Source organism: Eublepharis macularius, chromosome 2, assembly GCF_028583425.1.
Source record: "Eublepharis macularius isolate TG4126 chromosome 2, MPM_Emac_v1.0, whole genome shotgun sequence".
Classification (NCBI taxonomy): domain Eukaryota; kingdom Metazoa; phylum Chordata; class Lepidosauria; order Squamata; family Eublepharidae; genus Eublepharis; species Eublepharis macularius.
The window spans coordinates 8122001-8143301 of record NC_072791.1 but is presented as its reverse complement, the minus strand read 5'-3'; the positions used below and the strand labels follow the sequence as shown (position 1 = coordinate 8143301).

The following is a 21301-nucleotide window of genomic DNA, read 5'->3' as shown; positions in this document are numbered from 1 at the left end:
TCTTGTGCGATTCTCACAGCCACACCCCTGACCCTTCTTTTTTCAATCATAGCCCCGCCATCCAATCCTTGTGAGGAAGGCACTCATACCTGCGCCTCGGCAGATCGGGCACGGTGCGTGTATCACGGGGGCAGCTCATTCAGTTGCACGTGCCTTACTGGGTATGCTGGCAATGGACACAACTGCACAGGTAAGTGGGAGATAAAGGGTGTGTGTGTGTGTGTGTGTGTGTGTGTGTGTGTGTGTGTGAGAATAAAGGGGGAACCCGTGTTTGAAATTGGAGTTGATTCCTTGAATTAGGGGGCATCTGTGATTTCAAAGGAATGTCTCCAAAATATTCTTGCAAATTATCTTAGGGATAAGCCCCATGTGATGTTAAATATCTGTTGATCAGTAGAATTTTATCCTGCCTTTTCTGCACTGAGGAGCTCATGGCGGAGCACACAGTTCTCTCCACCCTCCATTTATCCTCACAACATCCCTGTAAGGTACTTTAGCCTCAGAGAGACTGATTTGTCCAGGGTCACCCATTGGAAAGAACTTTGGGGCAGGTTTGAAGGATGCAGAGGGGAGGGTTTACTCTCGGGTTGCTTCTCTGATTCTCTCTACACAAAATGCCTGGGTGCATGTTCCTCAAGTGTCGGGAGACGCAATGTTAGCCGGGAAGCATAGTTTTGAAAGACAGAACCGGCAGAGATCAATCCTGAGGGGATGGATTCTCTCACAGCCCTCCGCTGGACTGTCTCCCCATCCGGAGCTTTTACCCTGCTGCCCTCACTGCTTAAAACTTCGAATTAACCGAGCCTCAGCAGGGCAAAGGCTCTGGAAGGGGAGACAGCAGAGGGCTGTGAGAGGCTCTGTCCCCTCCAGAGTGATTTATTGAAATGCAACCAGCCAATTAGCCAGCCGGAAGCTCAGCGTATGATTCAAAAGGATTACTTGTTTGACAGCCCTTTTTATGTGGCTTCCTCATCACGTGGAAAACTGAGGCAGTTTCCTCCTAAGATGCTTTCTGCCACGGGAGACCATTTCCAGAACCGCTTGGCCTTGGCGTTGCCCAGCTCGGGAGATTTTAAGGGTTTAAGACATTTTTTTCCTCTGCGGCTTCAGATGCTGGCTACCCAGAAGGGATGTACCAGTCCCTGCTTTCGCCAAAACAGTGATCTCATATCTAGGGATAGGGGATGGACAGTTCCCCCTGCCCACCAGATTTTCTATAGTCCTCCCTGCAATTATGAATTGATAGTAGCCATTGGTGAATCACCCTCTGTATGCATGAAAGAATACGGATTTCCTAGTTCTCCTGAATAGAGATGGCCACGAATCGAATTAGGACCCCCAAAAATGCACGAACCAGGCCAGTTCATGGTTCGCAAAAGCTCGTTTCCATGAACTTCCACGAACTGCAGTTCATGGAAGCCAATTTGGGGCTGCAAGCGCAGGTCCCTTTAAACTATCAGCTGGCTAGCAAGGGCCCTTTAAACTGTCAAAGGCCCCTTTTTCTGCCGCTGCTAAGCAGCCGGAAAGTGGCATTTAAACCCCATGAACCATGAACTGGTTCGTAAACTTGCCCCAGTTTGTGGTTCCTGGTTCGTGAAAACCCACGAACCACAAACCTCATGGTTCGTTTATTTTTGTGGTTTGTGCCCATCTCTAGTCCCGAATGAGAAATTTTTATGGAAGTGGCTGCCGTGGACTGCACTGTGAATACCCAGGGGACCTAATACTGTATGGCATTGTGGTTAGAGTGTCAGACTAGGACCTGAAGGCCCAGATTCAAACACATATTTATCCATGGAGCCCAGTAGGTAACTTTGGGCCATTTACACTTTCATAGCCTGATGCACGTCACAGAGTTGTAGGGACAAAACAGGGGAAGGGAGAAAGCTATACGTGACTCTGTGCTCCTTGAGGAGAAAGCCAGCATTGCATAGTGGCTGGAGTGTTAGACTAGAATCTAGGAGACCCAGGTTCGAATCCCCACTCTGCCACGGAAGCTTGCTGGGTGACCTTTGGTCCATCACACGTTCTCAGCCTAACCCACCTCACAGGATTGTTGTGCGGATAAAATGGAGGAGAGGAGAATGATGTAAGCTGCTTTGGCTCTCCACCGGGAGAAAAGCAAAGTTTAAGTGAATACATACAATAGGAAAGAAACAAATTAAATGGCTAGATCGGCTTTGTAGCTGCTCTCAAGTGATCTGAGCAGGCCTAGACTTTGTCAGATCTCTCAGTGAGACAAATGGAGGGACAGGTGAGAATTTGGAGGTATGCAGGGGGATTTTTTTAAATAGCAAAGTTTGAGTTAGTCTACCATGCATCTGACGAACAGAGCTGTGATTCTCGAAAGTTTATGCTACAGTAAAGTTGGTTAGTCTTAAAGGTGCTACTGGACTCTTTTCGATTTTGTTAAAAGAACAAGGTGCTGTACAGTCCCCCCCGCCCCGCCCCAATTATGATCCAAAAGTAGACAAGGCACTTTGGAGAAAAGAGGAGGCTCCATCTGGATTGGAACACTGTAATTTAATAATATTCTGCATTTATATAATGCTTTTGAGTGTTGAGGGAACTTTACATGCAATACCTTATTTGCAATCACAGTAACCTTGTAAGGTAGGCTGTATATCCCCATGTTGCAGATGGGAGGTCAGTACTTAGAGGGACTGCCTTGTCCAAGGCCACCTACTGAGCCCATAGCAGAGGAGAGATTCAAACCCAGGACTTCCTGACCTGTTGCCTAGGCTCTCGATCTGCTCTCAGTTCAGCTCTTATTACATTTTGGCACCTTTTGGATATTTTGCCCCGTATGGCACCAAAACGTCTGTGGCCATCTCTCTGGGTCATTACTTTAAACATTTTTTTCTTTTGCAGGTGAAACCTCCAGAATTGCTTTATTGGAGGAAGGGGGAGAGGGGGGCTTTAACCCGTCCCTGAGCTCCTTTTACCCCTTACTGGGGAAAAATTGGGGCATCTGTAATTTTTCCCCAGTGGGAGCAAAATTCAGGGGTAGCTTTATTTCCGTTTCGAAAATGGCAAGGGAGGAAAGGGTTAAAGTCCCTCCCCTTCCCACACCATTCTCCTTGATAAAGAAGTTCGAGAAGCTGCATTAGTGGAAGCAGATCTTAAACACGGAAGAAATCGCGCCACGTATGCCTTCTGGTGTTTCTTGGATGCTCTGGGTTTCTCTCCTCTCATTGCAGACGTGGACGAATGCGCGGAAGGGAGGTGTCACCAAGCAGCCGACTGCTCCAATTCTCCGGGCTCCTTCTCCTGCCGCTGCCGGGCTGGCTACGAAGGGGATGGCTTCTTGTGCTCGCCAGGTATGGCTTCAGGGTTGGACGTCTCACTGCAGGGGGCAGTTTTAGTGATTCTGGGGCCCTGGACAAAGTCCAGGTTGCGTCCACAGAATCACTGCCCCCCCCCGACTCTCTGCCAGGGTCAAGCAAGGGCCGGCCCTCCCCCTGTTCGGGATAGCCAGGAGTCACTGCTAGAAGTGGGACAGGCACAAGGAAGTGCAGCCGTGGAGCTGGCTGCCGGAGTCCCGGAGAGTGGGTGCAAGTGGGAGCGGAGCCTGGTTTTTTTCTTCGTTCCCTTCCATTGGGAGGAGGGTGGGGCCATGGGGGGTTGAGGCCCCCCAGTGTGGGGTCTGGGGCAGCTGCCTTTGGTGCTCTGAGTCTTCTGGCTGGGGCAGCTGGAACCCAAGGGAGTGTTGCACTGGCCTTTTGAACATTTCGCAACCAGTTTCCTTTAGTTTGTGAGAGCTATATAACCCATCAGCTTACACCTTTTAAAATGAAAGAGTCACTTGAGACAATTAGATTGCCAGTTAATTAGAGTGTAGCAAAGCAACTAGGGGACCTCCGGTAACAACCTGTGTAAACCCAAAACAACTCGGGGGTACTAATTCCAAAGGTATGAATTGTATCAAATGTTCCGTCGGCTCCCACCAACTGTGTGATGCGAACATGAGCGGTTGACTAAAGACTATTACAAGCATTGCCCATGAGGCAGTCCCAGTACGAAACGGGGATTGGAAAATTGCTGGCTTAGACCCGTAGGGCTGTCTTGGAGTGAGATTCAGCTCTAGGTCGCTTCCATCTGACCGAAGTTTGGCAGTTCTCGAATCAAGAGTCCCAGCTACAGGCCATTTTCCATTGTCATTATATTGATTCTTCACCGGTTGGACTATTGCCCGTTCAGTCATTGGATGAACTATATTGCTGCTAGTTGTATATCTAACTACCACTTTATGAAATGTCATGTATGAAATATTTATGATATTGTTACTGTTATTGTTGCCAGTGGCAATCTAAACTCCCCTCTGTCTGGAGATCAGGGGGCGGGGCCACCAGCCATGTGACCATTTTCACCGAGGGTGATTTAAACTTTAAAAAACTCCCCCATGTTCCAGCTGACTCAAAGTGACGTCATTGTGTGGTCTGGACCAGTAAATTCAAAGATTATCCTTATGCTTCATCTGACGGGCAAAATTAGATGCGTTGTTCCCAGCCATTTAAAAAACGAAAACAAATAATGTGCGAGAGCCCAATTTAAATTGAGAGCACCCTACAGCACAGGGGGAAACTTAAGCCCTCTCTGACACTGGGCTGATGCAAATTGGGCTCTACATGCCAGGAAATTGAATTTTAAAAAACTGTTGGGAGCTCCAAACACGGAACTGCTACTGCATGTCTGAACTGGCCTTCAGATTGAAGCATACATGACGAGCAATCTTTTTCACTCCACCCAACCTCCTTTGCAGGTGTTTTGTGATTATGAAAAGGGATTTTGTAAACCCAGCGCACATCTGGTTTGGTGCGCTGGACATACAAAACCACAGGGTGGATTTGAATACAGGTCCTTTCAATCAAGTCCTCTGCTGAAGCATAATGATTAAATGGTTGGGTTGTGAGTCAACACTCTGCTGGTTCGACTTCCACTACTGCCATGAACTCAGCAGGGGGCCTTGGGTAAGCCATTCCTCTCAGCCCAGCTCCCCAGCTGGATTACAGGAATAATAACAGTGACTTTTCATATGCTGCTGTATCATAGTGGTTAAGTGGTTGGGTTGTGAGTCAGCACTCTGCTGGTTCGACTCCCACTACTGCCATGAACTCAGCAGGGGGCCTTGGGTAAGCCATTCCTCTCAGCCCAGCTCCCCAGCTGGATTACAGGAATAATAACAGTGACTTTTCATATGTTGCTGTATCATAGTGGTTAAGTGGTTGGGTTGTGAGTCAGCACTCCGCTGGTTCGAATCCCACTACTGCCATGAACTCAGCAGGGGGCCTTGGGTCAGCCACTCCTCTCAGCCCAGCTCCCCAGCTGGATTGTGGGGATAATAACACAAAACTGACTTCATTCATCACTCTGGGTGGGGCACTAATATGTCTAGAAGAGTGGTATATAGCACAGTTGTTATTATCAGTTATTATTATACTACACTAGCTCCCCAAAGTCCCTCTGCATTCATGCAGCGTTCTCTGAACTAGTTTTTTAAAAGGTCTGCTGTGACATAATCAATCTAATGGCATCTCTCTTTTCTGGGGACATCACCTGGCTTGGCAGTGAATGTACAGAGAATGACCCGCTGTGAACACGAGCGACTTTATTCAAGCCAGCGTGGTCCCCCCATTCCCGGAGGCCCCCATGTACCTCAGTGCGATGACCAAGGGAACTACAGGCCACTTCAGTGCCACAGTAGTACTGGGGAGTGCTGGTGTGTTGACGTAGATGGTCGGGAAGTTGCTGGGAGCCGGACACCACCAGGCACCTCCTCGCCATCCTGCAGGGCTCCAGGTGCGTAGTCTCCACCCTCGTACATCGTTGTCAAGAGTCATGGGCAATACAAAGGGAAACCCCACCACAATAAGACTGACGTCAAATAACAATGTAACGTACTTTATAAGTGCTTACTGAAAGTGCTAAGTGCAAAATTCACCGTATACCAATGGTTATAACAGAAAGAAACATGTCATTGGTTTTAATGCATTGTTTCTTGTGTAACGGACTTCCTGTCCATGTCTTAACTACTTGCTACCAAAAAACGGGCAAGTCCGGTGGACCAAAAGGTTAAAATTACAAAAACCAGGATTGTAATTTTTAGATTTAATTATAAAAGTGTGAAAGTGCAGTGCAAAAATGCAATACTAGTGAAATAATAGATACATGAATAAACGTTCAAATGCAAAAGGTGAGTCCGTACATTACAAAATACAATAAATATAATCAACAAGTCACAGTCCGGAATTACTGGAGTAGAATACAGTGTGCCAGGCAAGGTGGAAAAGCGCTGCTTGGTGGAAAGCCAACCGAGTGTCTTCTCATGGAAATTCACAGTCCAAAAATAAACACGGTCCAAAAATAAACACGTTATGGCACTATGGCACCATAACGTGTTTATTTTTGGACTGTGACTTTCCATGAGAAGACACTCGGTTGGCTCTCCACCAAGCAGCGCTTTTCCACCTTGCCTGGCACACTGTATTCTACTCCAGTAATTCCGGACTGTGACTTGTTGATTATATTTATTGTATTTTGTAATGTACGGACTCACCTTTTGCATTTGAACGTTTATTCATGTATCTATTATTTCACTAGTATTGCATTTTTGCACTGCACTTTCGCACTTTTATAATTAAATCTAAAAATTACAATCCTCATGTCTTAACTATGGCTGATTCCGCACACGTTGGATAATGCACTTTCAATGCACTTTATCAGTCGTTTGAGGTGGATTTTTTGTTCCGCACACAAAAAAAGCCGTTCCAAATGATCTATAAAGAGGATTGGAAGTGCATTATCCAACGTGCGCGGAATCACTCTGAGCTTCTGCAATTCCAGAAGAAAGATATAGCTTTTCTCTTGGATAGCTTTCAGCAGTTAGTTCAAGACCTGTCAAACAGAATTGCTCTTTGAACAGTCTGCTTATCAGTACATTTATTTATATGGGGTTCTTATTTGCCTTGCCCCTTCTCATCAAAAGTACACAGACACCTTTCTAGAGTTTATTATTTCCTTTTATTGAAATACACCCTCGTTTTTTAATGAAGCAAGTTATCAAAATATATACGGTTATTAATATAACTTCTACAAAAACAGAACACAGAAAGGCAATAAGAATTAAGTTTGCTTAACATTTCCTAATTAAACTCTTAAGTTTAAAACAATCAGAGTTTCTATGAACTTCATTACAATGCAAAGATGAATTTCTCACCTAAATCCTCATGAGGTATCTTTCAATCAGAACGCTAACACAGTATCTGAATTTGCATGTTTTATAGGTTATCTTATACAAATATCTAAGATCTTTTCACGTAATAGCATAAACAAACGATGATTGGTTTAATGCTTCATTGAATATTCTTCATTCCTATTATATAACCTCTTAGTTAGCCAAAAAGGGACGTTATAGCCAACTTACAAAACAAAACTATAAATCTGTGAGAGAGGGCAGAAGGAGTTAAGATGGTAGCTCGCTATTGGTTCATTCTGATAGAGGAACATTAATCTAGATAGTGCCCACTATTTTTAATTAGTTGTCAAAGATGAAAGCACACCTGTTTTGGTTACCTAACACTCTGAAAAAAACACATGGACAGTTCACGCAAAGTGCAAAAGTTCACACAGAATACAACCGTATGCTTAGTGCTATGTGCTTTAATCCACATTACTGCAACACTTGGATGAGAATAAAAGAACGAACAGACTTTATGGAACGAGTGAAGCTGACTGCATCTCTTGCGGAAGAGGACAAAACAAAGTTCAAGCCAGCACTTTGTTGAGCGGCACGGCTTTCACAACTTGGTTTGTGCTATCGACTGGCCCTTGCAGGTGTCTTTCTGAACCATTCTAACAGTCTGATAAGAAACAAGTTACAGGACCACATTACAATGATCTATGGACTGTAATGAGTTTACCGACATGTAATCATTGGATTGAGGCTGTGGAACTGGAAACAGTGTGGTGGAAAGAAATATTTTGTGCTGTGTTGTTATTTCGAAAATGGATAGAATGACATGTTTATTTCTGTTATAACCATTAATGTACTGTAAAGTTTGCACCTAGCACTTATAAAGTACATTACATTGTTATTTGATATCAGTCTTATTCAGGGCTTTTTTCTGGGAAAAGAACTCTCAAGAGGGAAATGAGGGAGGAACACACTTACAAAACGGCCGTCTTACAAATCTCTCTGCCTGGAGATCAGGGTCAGGGCCACTGGTCATGAGAGATGCCGGAACTCCGTTCCACTGCATTCCCGCTGAAAAAAAGCCCTGGTCTTATTGCAGTGGGGGGTTCCTTTGTATTGTAGATTTACTGCAATCCTCCTCTATTTTTTGTCTCAAGACTCATGGGCGAGGCAAGTTGGTGCCAATCTCTGATGGAATCAGTGACCCCTGAAACTTGACAGGGCCACACAGGAGGCTGTGTTGGGGCCATGGATTGCGAGATCATCTCTGCTAAGCTACTTCCAGATGCATTCCTGGGTTCGAGAGCCCCCGTCCCAGCTCTTACTCCCTCTCTGCATGGGTTTAACCTGTGTTTTATTGCGCTTTGAATAGTTTGTTCTGCATTTTAATTGTTCTGTATATTTTTTCTCCTTGGATTGCAAAGCGCACTGAAATTCTCTTCCCCACTGCTGGAAATCTGTGTCCTTATTCGTTAGTCTTTGAAAAGTCACCAAGGCATTGCCAGCTGGCTTACGAGCACGTCTTCAAAACTGCAGGGTGGGAAAAATGTGCTTCTTTTTTTTTAAAAAAAAGGTGACAGCTGAAATGACGAGGAAACTAAATTCTGCAGACGGAAATGTTCTGTGGGTTTCTGGCTCTCCGGCAGAATCAAAATGTGCCCACAGACCTGCTCATACACAAGAAGCATTCTCTATCCTGCTCCCACCTTTCTCTTGCAGTGTGCCGATCAGATCGCACCCCAAACTCTAAAGGTGTTACTTCTGTTTGCATGTCACTTTGTCCTCAAAGTACCTTTCTTCTGGATGTTGATGCGAGTAGGGGATGTGCCTCTGAGGGCTACAGGGCCTTCCTACAAATAGGAGCTTTTTGATGCAGGGCAGACATTTTTCTCGGTTGATTCTTGACTTCTCTCTTTGAGATCCATAGGGTTCCAACATCAGCCTCTCCCAATATGGTAAGGCAAAGGGGGACAGCACCAGGAAGTCATAATCATACCCCAATAGAAACGTTGGAATGGGCGGTGGTTCTGGAGATTCATCAGTTCCGTAAGAGCCTCGGCCAGCCATTTTGTGAAATTGTTGCCACGTCAGAGGGCCTTGCACACCCCAAGAGCGAACGGTTCGTTTTTTCTGAATCGCATATTCTTGACTTCTCGGAAAGCCTGTTCCACGATCCACAGGCGGGCTCTTCTAGTACATGGTAGAGCTAAAAAAAGAAAGCTCTGATTCTCTGTATGTTTTTTTTCTCTGTTTTTTCATCGAGGCCCTGGGAATCTCCCGAAACTGCCCACGTGGCCACTGCTGGTCCACCAAGTGAAGAAGGAGCCGGGGCTTCTCGGGGCTTCTCTGGGATGGGAGTCTTGTGTTCTGAGCTTCGGGGATCCCTCTCGTTTTACAGATTCAGCGTTGTAATGCAAAACTCACCTGACGGCATCTCTTTTATCTGTTGCTTTCGTGCAGAGCCAACACAGAGGCCGCAGACCATGTGCGAACGCTGGCGGCAGAGCCTCCTGGAGCACTACGGCGGCAGCCCGCGCGACGACCAGTACGTGCCCCAGTGTGACGCTCTGGGCAACTTTAACCCACTCCAGTGCCACGGGAACAGTGGCTACTGCTGGTGCGTGGACGACAAAGGCCGCGAGGTTCAAGGCACGAGATCAGAGCCCGGTGCCCCCCCTCCATGTAAGAAAGAAGCAATGAATGAAGAAGTGAGCACGGGAGGGGCTTAAAGGTCAAGGCGGAAGCCGCTTGACACAGAGACAGGGTTTGCAGGGGGCGGGACATCAGCTCAGCAGCAGAGCTGTGTATGGGAAACTCCCAGGTTCTAGTCCTACCGTCTCCAGACGGAAGAGCTTTCTTTGCCTGAGACCCTGGAAGGTTGCTGCCTGTTAAGCCAGTCATGGGAAGGGGCCGTGACTCGGTGGTAGTCCACCTTGTTGGCATGCAGAAGGTTCCAGGTTCAACCCAGTTAAAAGCAGGGCTTTTTTTCAGGGGGAACGCGGCAGAACGGAGTTCTGGAACCTCTTGAAAACGGTCACATGGCTGGTGGCCCCGCCCCCTGATCTCCAGACAGAGGGGAGTTTTGATTGCCCTCTGCGTCGCCGAGCGGCGCGGAGGGCAATCTCAACTCCCCTCTGTCTGGAGCTCAGGGGGCGGGGCCACCAGCCATGTGACCATTTTCTCCGAGGGCAACTCACGGAGTTCCACCACCTCTTTTCCCAGAAAAAAAGCCCAGGTTAAAAGGATCAGACAGGAGGTGATGTGAAAGGCCTGAGACTGGGAAGCCGCTGCCCGTTTGAGTAGACTCTCGACCGACCGAGGGTCTGATTCGGTATCGGGCAGGCTCATATGTTCCTGTGTGTAATATTGTGCAAGACAGAGCAGTGTTCTGACTCAATTTAAAGTGGCATTTGGCTGTTTCTGGATGGTGTCGGAGACCCCCGAGATGGGGTGGAGGAGACAACGGGGTCTGGCCGTTGATGAGCTGGTATGAGGTTGAAAGAGGAGACAGTCTGGGGAGATTGATAAGTGGAGAACTTTACAAGAGGAGTGGTGGCCCAAAAGTTTATCTTTGCTTTTTAAGCATGGGCCCCAGCTGTGATCTTTGCTCTCGCTCTGTGAAACACACCCTAGTCTTTACCTTATGGTATCCTCCCACTGTCATAATGCTTTGGGACGAATAGCAACACTAAAATTAGAGTTCCCATTGCAGCAAGCTCCCCTTACCCCACCCGCTCATCATTTTTAATGGCTGCTCTTTATATTGTCGGATATGAGTCCAGTGGCACCTTAGAGACCCACAAGATTTTCCAAGAGTGTAAGCTTTTGAGAGGCAACGCTCCCTTCTTCAGATACGATTTTGGGAGCTTTGAGTCTTGAAAGCTTTATACCCTTGGAAAATCTTGCGGGTCTCTAAGATGCCCTGAACTCAAATCCTGCTGTTCTGCTCCAAGCCAATATGGTTACCTACCTGAAACTTTTTATATTGCAATGTTTTAATTGTTAGCTGCCTCAAACAGGACTTGGAAGAGGCGGCATAGAAATATCCTAAATAAATATGGGCAGTAGCTGTGTGTAAATCATATGGGTGCCTGTTGAGAATTCTGAGTTTGCCCAGGGAGAGCGAGCAATTCGTTATTTTTGCTATCTTGAAAAGATAGGCACAAGAGGAATAGTGAAGGGTGAGAGATCTGTCAAAGACCACAGCCGAAGTGGTGAGCATTCAACCAGGGGTGTCCTAGCTCGCCGCTCGGTCTCTTCACCTCTGAGCCACAATAGTGGCGTGTTGCTGCTCAAACTGTAACGTTTCTCTCTTGTTTCTGACAGGCCTCCCAAGTATCGCCCCTCCAACTGTCCGTCCGTCTCCGCGACCGGATGTTGTTCCTCCTGCTGCTGGGACGTTCCTGCTGTATGCTCAGGGACAGCAAATTGGCTATTTGCCCTTGAACGGGACCAAGCTTAATGAGGAAGCAGCGAAAACTCTTCTCTCTCTGCATGTAAAGTATTTTCCTACATAGGGGGACAGCCTTCTGGGGGGCGGGGTCTTGTTTTTAATAAAGGGGAGCATTAGCCAAGTTTGTTACTTCAGTACTTTGATCTCTGGCTGCTGCATTGCCAAATTATTAGATAGATCTTGCGTTCCTCTGTTGAACCTCAGAGCTGAGATTGACTTATGCGCACAGTCTTGTATCCTATGGCTCTGCTCAGTTTACTGTGACACTGTGGCGCAAGGAACCTTCCTTCGATGCAAGCCGTGCAAAGCAGTGAGACACAAACCACAAAGTGCTTAAAAATATTCTAATCTGAAGTTTTCTTTGAGCACATGTTTGCGTTATTAAAATTCTGTTTTGAGAGAAACTTTGTGCAAAAACGATAGCACGTAAAGGATGAAGTATTAATTTGCTAAACCCAATACTCCTGGGCTTTAGCTTTTAAAAACCGTTTTGGGTTTCAAATTGGGAGACAGTAGTTTCAAGACATTTGCAAGGAAAGCTTGCCCAAAACTTCTTGGTGAATTTCAGAAGATTATCCGAGAATAGAAAATGGTACAAATTCAGATCTTCTGGAAACACACTGGCTAACCTTTCTCGTTAGCTCTGTACATGTGGCATATGTGAATATAGGGCAAATGCGTGTGGCGGGAATAAACATGCCCACTTTTCCCAAGTACGCTAGCCTTGCGTATGTATCTTTGTCTGAACTGTGCCTACATATATACAAATTGCTTGTGTAGGATCTGTCCCCATGGTTGTGAACAGGGCTTTTTTTCAGCTGGAACACGGTGGAACGGAGTTCCGGCACCTCTTGAAAATGGTCACATGGCTGGTGGCCCCGCCCCCTGATCTCCAGACAGAGGGCACTCTCAACTCCCCTCTGTCTGGAGATCAGGGGGCGGGGCCACCAGCCATGTGACCATTTTCTCCGAGGGCCACCCACTGAGTTCCACCACCTCTTTTCCCAGAAAAAAAGCCCTGGTTGTGAACATTCAGAAAGCAGCAGGGACGGAACCAAGTGGTGTACAGTCTGTACACATGCAGCCGTGGTGTCCGTACATGGCAGACACGCATCATGTGCTCGCATATGTCATGGGGTCAGTGTGACTGGGAAAAAAAATGACAGTCCTGTTTTGGACCCTGAACCTGGGAAACAGCGAGAATTGCGAAATGCATTATAAACTGGACGCTGTCCCCCGTTCCTCCCCAGATCTTCCTGTGATGTTAAATCTGAATAACAGCAATTGTCCTTCCAAAGATCTCCTCCCATCTCAAAGCATTAATTATTTTTGCCCAGATTTTTCTAAGCTTCAGGCCAACAACATGTTTGCAGAGGAAGCTTCCAACAAATCCAGAAATTTGTTTTTAAAGGAAGGCAGATGTCCCCCCCCCCACACCGCTTATTCATGTACAACCCCTCCCCCCTGAACCCTGGGGATCTGAGTGGATTCACACAAAATTCAGGCACACACCGCATGGCCTCTCAGAGTTCTGGGGGGAACAGATATAACACGTTGTGCACAGTTTCCCCCCTGAGATGCAGCTGTTTGAAGGTCGTGCCCTCATTTTGCTATGCCTTGATGAAAAGTCAGTGAAAAGGCCGGAGAGGATAAAGAAGGAATTGGTCTGGGAAAAGGCTAACATTTCTGAAGCTCTTTATGGGATTAGTCCAAGACGTTTTGCCACTCAAGCCCTTCTCTGTACCCACTCAACGGCATAAAGAAGTCAAATCTCCCACCTTTGAATGGCACCAAGCCATCTGCTTGAGGGAGCCACCTCCGCCAGTACAGCTGGCCCAAACAGAAAGCAAAGAAAGCGTATTCAGGCTGTCGTTTACATTTGACAACTTAGATCCGGAGGAGTTAGCCATGTTAGTCTGTAGTTGCAAAATAGAAAACAGTCCAGTACCACCTTTAAGACTAACCAACTTTATTGTTAGTCTTATCGGTGCCACACATGTGCTACAGTAAAGTTGGTTAGTCTTAAAGGTGCTACTGGACTCTTTGCTATTTGACAACTTGTTGCACTAACAAGACTCCGAACATTCCCAAAAAGTTGGCTGGCCACATGCAGCCCCCACGTTGCCTGTAGAAAGGCACAGTGCTTTGGTTGTGGGTTTTCCGGGCTGTATTGCCGTGGTCTTGGCATTGTAGTTCCTGACGTTTCGCCAGCAGCTGTGGCTGGCATCTTCAGAGGTGTAGCACCAAAAGACAGAGATCTCTCAGTGTCACAGTGTGGAAAAGATGTAGGTCATTTGCTATTGCTATTGCACAGTGCTTTGCTGGTAGGAAGTTGTAGGTTCAATCTCTGGTATTTCTAGTTGTTGTTATGTAGCAATGCTGGGAAACACCGATCTGAACTGGTCCCTGCCTATCTGAGAATGGATCCAGAAGAGTTAGCCGTGTTAGTCTGTAGTAGCAAAATAGAAAAGAGTCCAGTAGCACCTTGGAGACTAACCAACTTTACTGTAGCATAAGCTTTCGAGAACCACAGCTCTCTGCATCTGACGAAGAGAGCTGTGGTTCTCAAAAGCTTATGCTACAGTAAAGTTGGTTAGTCTTCAAGGTGCTACTGGACTCTTTTCTATCGGAGAATGAATTTTTAAAAAATTGCTGGGAGTTCAGAACATGGAATTCTCCCTGCTTTTCTGGTTTGGCCCCCAGCGAGCAAAGCAGTTCGCCCCTGGTCGGAAATATGGCCAAAGTTTAAAGTACTGATTTTATTTCTGTGGCTGGTTAATAAATATGTAGGCGGATTTAGCATACTGTTACCCTCTGGAAACATTTGCGATTGGTGGGTTATCTGTTGAACCGTTAGATCAGGGGTGGCCAAACTGCACGTGGCTCTTCTAGAGATATTATGTGGCTCCCAGAGGTCTCTGAGTATTGCCGTGGCCATACATTTTATTTTTAGTTTATTTCCCTCCCTTCTTTCTTTCCATGCCTTTCCCTCCCTCCCACCCTTTCCTTCTTTCTTTCTATGTCTTTCCCTCCCTTTTCTCTTTTCTTTCCTTCCTTCTTTCTTTCCACGACTTTCATATTTTCAATAAAAATATTGGAATTGCCAGGTCTAACTCAGAAAATACCTGGGGACTTTGGGGGTGAAGCCTAGCAAGGATGTGACATCATTTTTGTGATGTCACTTCCAGCATAGTGCACCAAAACCCCACCCCTTCCGGTGATGTCACTTTCAGGACACTCCCCCAAACCCACCTCTTCCTCTGAAGTCACTTCAATGCATCATGTCTTGCGGCTCTCAAACATCTGATGTTTATTCTATGTGGCTCTGACATTAAGCAAGTTTGGCCACCCCTGCGTTAGATGATCCAGTGTTTGGCATTGTACTTCTTCGGGAGTCCTTTGTCAGAGGGAGCAAAATGAGACGCTCTTCTCTGCCTGTGTTTGGTAATGCCTGGGTCTCTCTCTAGGGCTCGATTGTGGTGGGGATTGACTTTGACTGCAGGGAGAAAATGCTGTACTGGACAGACGTCGCAGGGAGAACAATCAGCCGGGCGAGCCTCGAGCAGGGAGCGGAGCCAGAAGCTGTGATCAACACTGGTGAGCAACTGAATTGCAAGACAGAGGGCCAAGCTACAAGTGACAAAAGGCACAGATTGGACACTTGTCAGCTTCCCTCAAGTTTTGATGGGAAATGTAGGCGTCCTGGTCTTGCAGCTTGGCTCTCCGACTGCTGTCCAATGGACTTTTCAACTGTCACTTGTCCAACATTCCGCCAAGCTGCCTACATTTCCCGCCAAAACTTGAGGGAAGCTGACAAGTGTCCAAGCTGTGTCATTCGTCACTTGTAGTTTGGCCCACAGAGAATTCTTTCCTGCTCAAAGGCAACGTTATCTCACTGGTACAGCACAAACTTTGCATATAGAAGGTTGTAGATTCAGTCTTTGGTATCTCCATTACGAAAAATAAAATCAAAACAAAACCTTGCGAAGCATTGCTGGAAAAGACCTTTCTGCCTGTGGCCTTGGAGAGCACGCCGTGCTGGGCCGGAAGAGTCCCTGCCTAGACTCCAACTAAAGCAGCTTGCTGTCCTTGACTGCAAAAGTCCTGTTTTAAGATCTTGTTCTCCTCCATCCCATTTTCCAACAAGGTACAGATTTTCCTATGAAAAAATCTGGAAGAAGAGCACTGGATGGTGACAGATCAGATGGTATCTTTTCTTTTCTTTGGTCATAGATCCAGAGGAGTTAGCCGTGTTAGTCTGTAGTTGCAAAATAGTAAAGAGTCGAGTAGCACCTTTAAGACTAACCAACTTTATTGTAGCATAAGCTTTTGAGAGCCACAGCTCTCTTCGTCAGATGCATCTGACAAAGAGATCCGTGGCTCTCAAAAGCTTGTTACAATAAAGTTGGCTAGTCTTAAAGGTGCTACTCGACTCTTCTTTGAGTTTAGAGTCTTTTCGGTTAGCAGACTGCACCCAAAACAGCCTATCTAAAGACGCACAAAGAATCACCAGCCTGTGTCTTTCCTGCAGTGACGATTCTTGCTTTGGTTTTCTTCCCCAGGGCTGATCAGTCCAGAAGGCCTCACTATTGACCACCTCCGAAGAACCATGTTTTGGACGGACAGTGGCTTGGACAAGATTGAGAGCGCCAGACTGGATGGCTCGGAGCGCCGCGTTCTCTTTGCCACTGACCTCGTCAACCCTCGTGCCATTGCCGTGGACCCCATCCGTGGGTAAGCCGTCGGAGCTGATTTTGGCTTCTGAAAAGGATGCGCTTGCTGTTTGGGGGTTTGTGGCCTTTGCAGTTTAGGCCTGACTTTGGAGACTTCTCTTCCCTGGAGCGGCCCGTTTGCATCCGCAGAGCATCTTCTCTGGGGGGCATCTTCGTGTTTTCACTGCCTCATGCTGTGCAGGTAATGAGCTCGATGGCTTAAAAAATAGAAAAATTGAGAAGTCCCCTGGCAAACAGCCATCATAGCTAAGTTCAGAGGCAGTAAACCTCTGAATTCTGAGTTGGAGGTAAGGGGGGAACTGGGGATGGTCATTAGATTATGCCTTGGTTAGTGCCTAGAGGTAGCCTAAGGCAGGCTTCACAAGTTAATTATGTCTCATGTCGAGAAATTTATTTTAGTCCAGCCTGAACTCAGAGCAGGTCAGCTTCATTGACCTTGAGTTCTGTTATTACTTATAAGATGGGGAGAAAAGTAATCTTGAGTATGAATACTCTGTTTTGCCAAAGAATTTTGTCAATTAAGTCACTTCATGTGATTCCAAAGAAGCAGCAGCTAAAATATTTCCAAAAATAAAAAAGGGGCTCTCAAAATGCGGGCTGGGACGCAAAAGTGGGTTGCAGATTGCATTTCTCATGCCGGCGGGCTGTGAGGCCAGAGGAACCCAATAATAGTAACGTTTGATTTATATACTGTCTATCAGGACAACTTAATGCCCACTCAGAGCGGTTTACAAAGTATGTCATTATTATCCCCACAACAAAACACCCTGTGAGGTGGGTGGGCTGAGAGAGCTCTGAGAGAGCTGTGACTGACCCAAGGTCACCCAGCTGGCTTCAAGTGGAGGAGTGGGGAATCAAACCCGGCTCTCCAGATTAGAGTCCTGCCGCTCTTAACCACTACACCAAAAAGGCACGAACACACCCCATCAGAAAGTTAAAAATGTAATCTTCAAACCAAGACCTTTTCTCTCTTTTTCTGAAGGCCAAAAGGAAGTCAGTGGGGTGGATCTCTGTGGGGCTTTTCACAAGGGTGCCACCTTTGAAAAGACCCTTCTGTGTGCCAAGCTCTGGTTCAGCTAAGGAAGGTTCCATTCAATGATCTGAGACCTGGAGGAACCTCATACAATCCGGGGCGTTCCCTAATCGGATGCTGTGCCCCTGGTTGAGTTTTGTCTTGTCTGTACGACTGCCTTGCGGTACAGCCAGGCTTTACGATGACTTTTTGGTCTTCCTTCATTTTGCTGATTGGATGCCCTGCTGCAGCAATCTTTACTGGACGGACTGGAATCGCGAAGCCCCCAAAATCGAGACGTCCACTGTGACCGGAGAACACAGACGGATTTTGATCAACAAAGACATCGGGCTGCCCAACGGCTTAACCTTTGACCCCTTTTCCAAATTGATCTGTTGGGCGGATGCAGGTAACATCGATTGGTTGCAAAGGAATGGTGTGCGCGCACACAAACACATCAAATACTATTGTGTTAAAGAAAACCCCTAGCTCCGTATTCGTTGCCTTCTGTTTATTATTTAGAACCAAAACGAAGGTCACTCGAAACCTTACTTATAAACAAATGCTTTAAGTTTCCAATTTTTTAACAGAGTGAAGGCACTCTCACCCCTTCTTGACCACAGTGAATAGTTGCAGAGCCTTTAATTATTTACCTGCATTTTAATTTTACCCTTTTCCCACAGAGTTCAAGCTGGGCTTGTGTGGTTGTACCTTCTCTCTCACAACAACTCTGTGAGGTTGGTTAGGCTGAGGGATAAAGGCTACCCAAGATTCAAGCTTAGGTCCTCCTCAGATACAACTAGATGCGACATTATCCAGATGTTAGCTAACACTCCCTTGAGCCACATGTCAGAGAGAGGTGGTTCCAACCACATTAGCAGTTATCCTTGTACTTCTTTGCTACTGTGTCTTCTCTGCAACCATGGCATATGGATACTGGTTACTGTCCCAGGATTCCTTGCAGCTTTAAGCATGCGCTTTACCACCTCCCAAATAATGTTCGGTGGTGTGTCTGAATGGCATTGTACGTTGCCAAGTTTGATTTTTTTGTAACCTAAGCATTTATGTGTATGTGTTATGTGCCGTCAAGTCGCCTCTGACCTATTGTGACCCTATGCATGAGACCTCCAAAACATCCTATCATTAACAGACTTGCTCAGAGCTTGCAAACTGGAGGACGTGGCTTCTTTTATTCAGCCAAACCATCTCGTTTTAGGTCTTCCTCTTTTCCTACTGCCTTCCACGTTTCCTAGCATTATTGGCTTTTCCAGAGAATCTTGTCTTCTCATGATGTGACCAAAGTACGATAGGCTCAGTTTTGTCATTTTAGCTTCTAGAGAGAATTCAGGCTTGACTTGATCTAGTAGAACCCTCCAAATAAACAGCTATGCATTCTCATATTCACATGTGCACATCCAGGGCTTTTGTTCTGGGAAAAGAGGTGGTGGAACTCTGCGGTGGAACTCAGGACCGCACAATGACGTCACTTTGGGTCAGCTGGAACAAGGGGGAGTTTTTTACAGTTTAAATCACCCTGGACGAAAATGGTCACATGGCTGGTGGCCCCGCCCCATTGCCCTCCGCACTGCTCTAGTGGCGCGGAGGGCAATCTAAACTCTCCTCTGTCTGGAGATCAGGGGGTGGGGCCACCGGCCATGTGACCATTTTCAAGAGGTGCCGGAACTCCGTTCCACTGCGTTCACGCTGAAAAAAAGCCCTGTGCACATCCATTACCCCATGTCAAAACCAAAATGGATAATGTCTATCTTACCCACTTCCATAAGAGCTGAAATAGAAAAATACTGGCCCATGGCTCCTCCCTGTGGTGCGCCTTCTGAAATGTAAGCAGGGTGGATAGAAACTTAGATCATCCAGTGGAAATCTAACCGGTGGTTGATGCATTTAGCAGCAATCTTGGTGAGATTAAATTCTGCAAAGGTCACACATGTGAGAACACAAATATACTGACAGGACTGTAAGAGCAGAGAGGAAATGGGGCAAATGATGTGAAGATGTGCTTGCTCAGACAGGCATAACACAGGTCTCTGTACATGAAGATAATGTCACACCTGGTTAGTGCGGATTTGAACCAAGGTGTCGTGCTCATTAAATGCTCCATTCGACTGGCCTTGCCCTGTGGCCTATACATTTTTTTGCAAAGTTATAAAATGTTAGGTATTTCCCCACATATACTTCTGTAAAAAGAAGCAAAGTTTCTAGCTCTCACGTTTGAAAGACCAGGGGTACTGGTGACTCAAGTCAGAGAAGTGGCCGAGTAAGATTTCCGATGGCTGGAAGCTTTGCTACTGTATAGGGCTTGTTACTTCTCTCCAAAAATGAACAAAGCCAAATAGTATTACCTAGTGGTTGGAATACACAGAGTTGTTATAACAGTAATACTAGGATTTTCTATAGCATTTTTGGTGTTCATAGCACTGTACATACCTGACCTTGTAACTTTTACAACAGCCCTCTGAGGTGGGCCTGTTTTGTTGGGGAGGGGCTGAAGCTGAGTACGGCGTGTCTGTAGGCAGCTTGTAAATTTGTAGCTGGCTTGTTCTTGACTGTGCCAGCTCCAGAGTAGGGGCAAATGGGGTCTGTTCCCTGATGAATTCTCTTCTTTGAACAGGAACCAAGAAACTGGAGTGTGCCCTACCCGACGGAACAGGAAGGCGCGTCATTCAGGATAACCTCAACTACCCCTTCAGCCTTGTTGGCTATGCCAATCACTTCTACCACACGGATTGGAGAAGGTGGGTTCCCTCCAAAGCCCTGGGACCTGATTGCACACGAGAAAAGACATTTCTCTTAGGAGACATTTGCCCAGCTTGAAGCGGCTGCAGGTTTGGGCTAACACTGGCTCACTGTAGCAGCGGAAAAGAGCGTCTCACGAATGCTCATACCCTGCCACTAATTTTGGTAGTCTTCTAGGTGCTACTGGACTCTTGCTCTTTTCCACTACTGCAGACAAACATGGCTAACCTTGAACTGGCTCACTGTGAATGCAGTGACCGCTTTGTATATGCCGTTATCCGGTGAATTATCCCATAGGTAGTTACATAGTAAAATGCCCTTGGAAAAGAGTTGCTTGGCCTCTTTTTTTGCCTGCGGCATCTCTGTAATTTATCACGGCATCCTGCAGAACCCCGACTTTCTACCCCTGCCCTGCCGCACCCAGTCAAGACATGTCATGTCTTAGCCAGGCTGCACATTACTCGTGGATGCTCTCCGTCTCGGCTGGCACATGAGAGGAGCGAAGAGCCTGAAGTGGAAAGTAGCAAAATTTGGGGGAACTCTGGGGGACGCTCATGAAAAACTCTTCAGTATATAATTGAAGCCTCACCCTTGAAAATAATTTCTACTGTCTATAAAGAGCTTTGCCTGTTAGGTGAAAGAGGGCAAAAGATGACGGTTCTAATAGAGGCTGTCCATTTTCCCTGGCTGTTTCCCTCTGTTCCAACACACATCTTTGAACAGGAGAAAATAAGATTGGACTTGATTCTTACACGGTTTTCAGTATACCTGGTGGAAAATGTTCACCAAGGAGGGGGTGTTATCCTAGATAAAACAGCTTTGCACTTGTTTTCCACACAGGGATGGCGTTATAGCTGTGAACAAAGACAACAGTGCTTTTACGGGTGAATATCTTCCTGAACAGCGGACGCACCTCTATGGGATAACAGCAGTCCACCCATACTGCCCGGGAGGTAAAAAACAAGGGGTGTGGGGGTGCTTTTCATGAACACTTTTGGTCCCTGTGAACGTTCCTCCTCCTTTGTCATCTCAGGGATGCTGCAAAATTATTTACACTTCTCAGGGTGTTGCCGGGGAAGCTGTTTGAAGAGGCAGTGGAAGCTATCTGTGGGGTAGAAATGGGTGGCCAGAGTAGCTCCGCTTGTCTACGCCAGATG

General features: G+C 46.6%; 1 protein-coding gene across 1 annotated transcript in view; it reads left to right on the top strand.

Moving 5' to 3' along the window:
• NID2 (nidogen 2) overlaps positions 1-21301 on the top strand; it is a 73515-nt gene that overhangs the window by 49156 nt on the left and 3058 nt on the right. The window contains exons 11-20 of the mRNA XM_054971929.1: positions 53-190; positions 3201-3320; positions 5569-5799; positions 9653-9874; positions 11519-11688; positions 15113-15242; positions 16208-16379; positions 17642-17799; positions 20020-20143; positions 20985-21097. Coding sequence (XP_054827904.1) covers positions 53-190; positions 3201-3320; positions 5569-5799; positions 9653-9874; positions 11519-11688; positions 15113-15242; positions 16208-16379; positions 17642-17799; positions 20020-20143; positions 20985-21097 — 1578 coding nt within the window. The remainder of the gene's footprint in view (positions 1-52; positions 191-3200; positions 3321-5568; positions 5800-9652; positions 9875-11518; positions 11689-15112; positions 15243-16207; positions 16380-17641; positions 17800-20019; positions 20144-20984; positions 21098-21301) is intronic.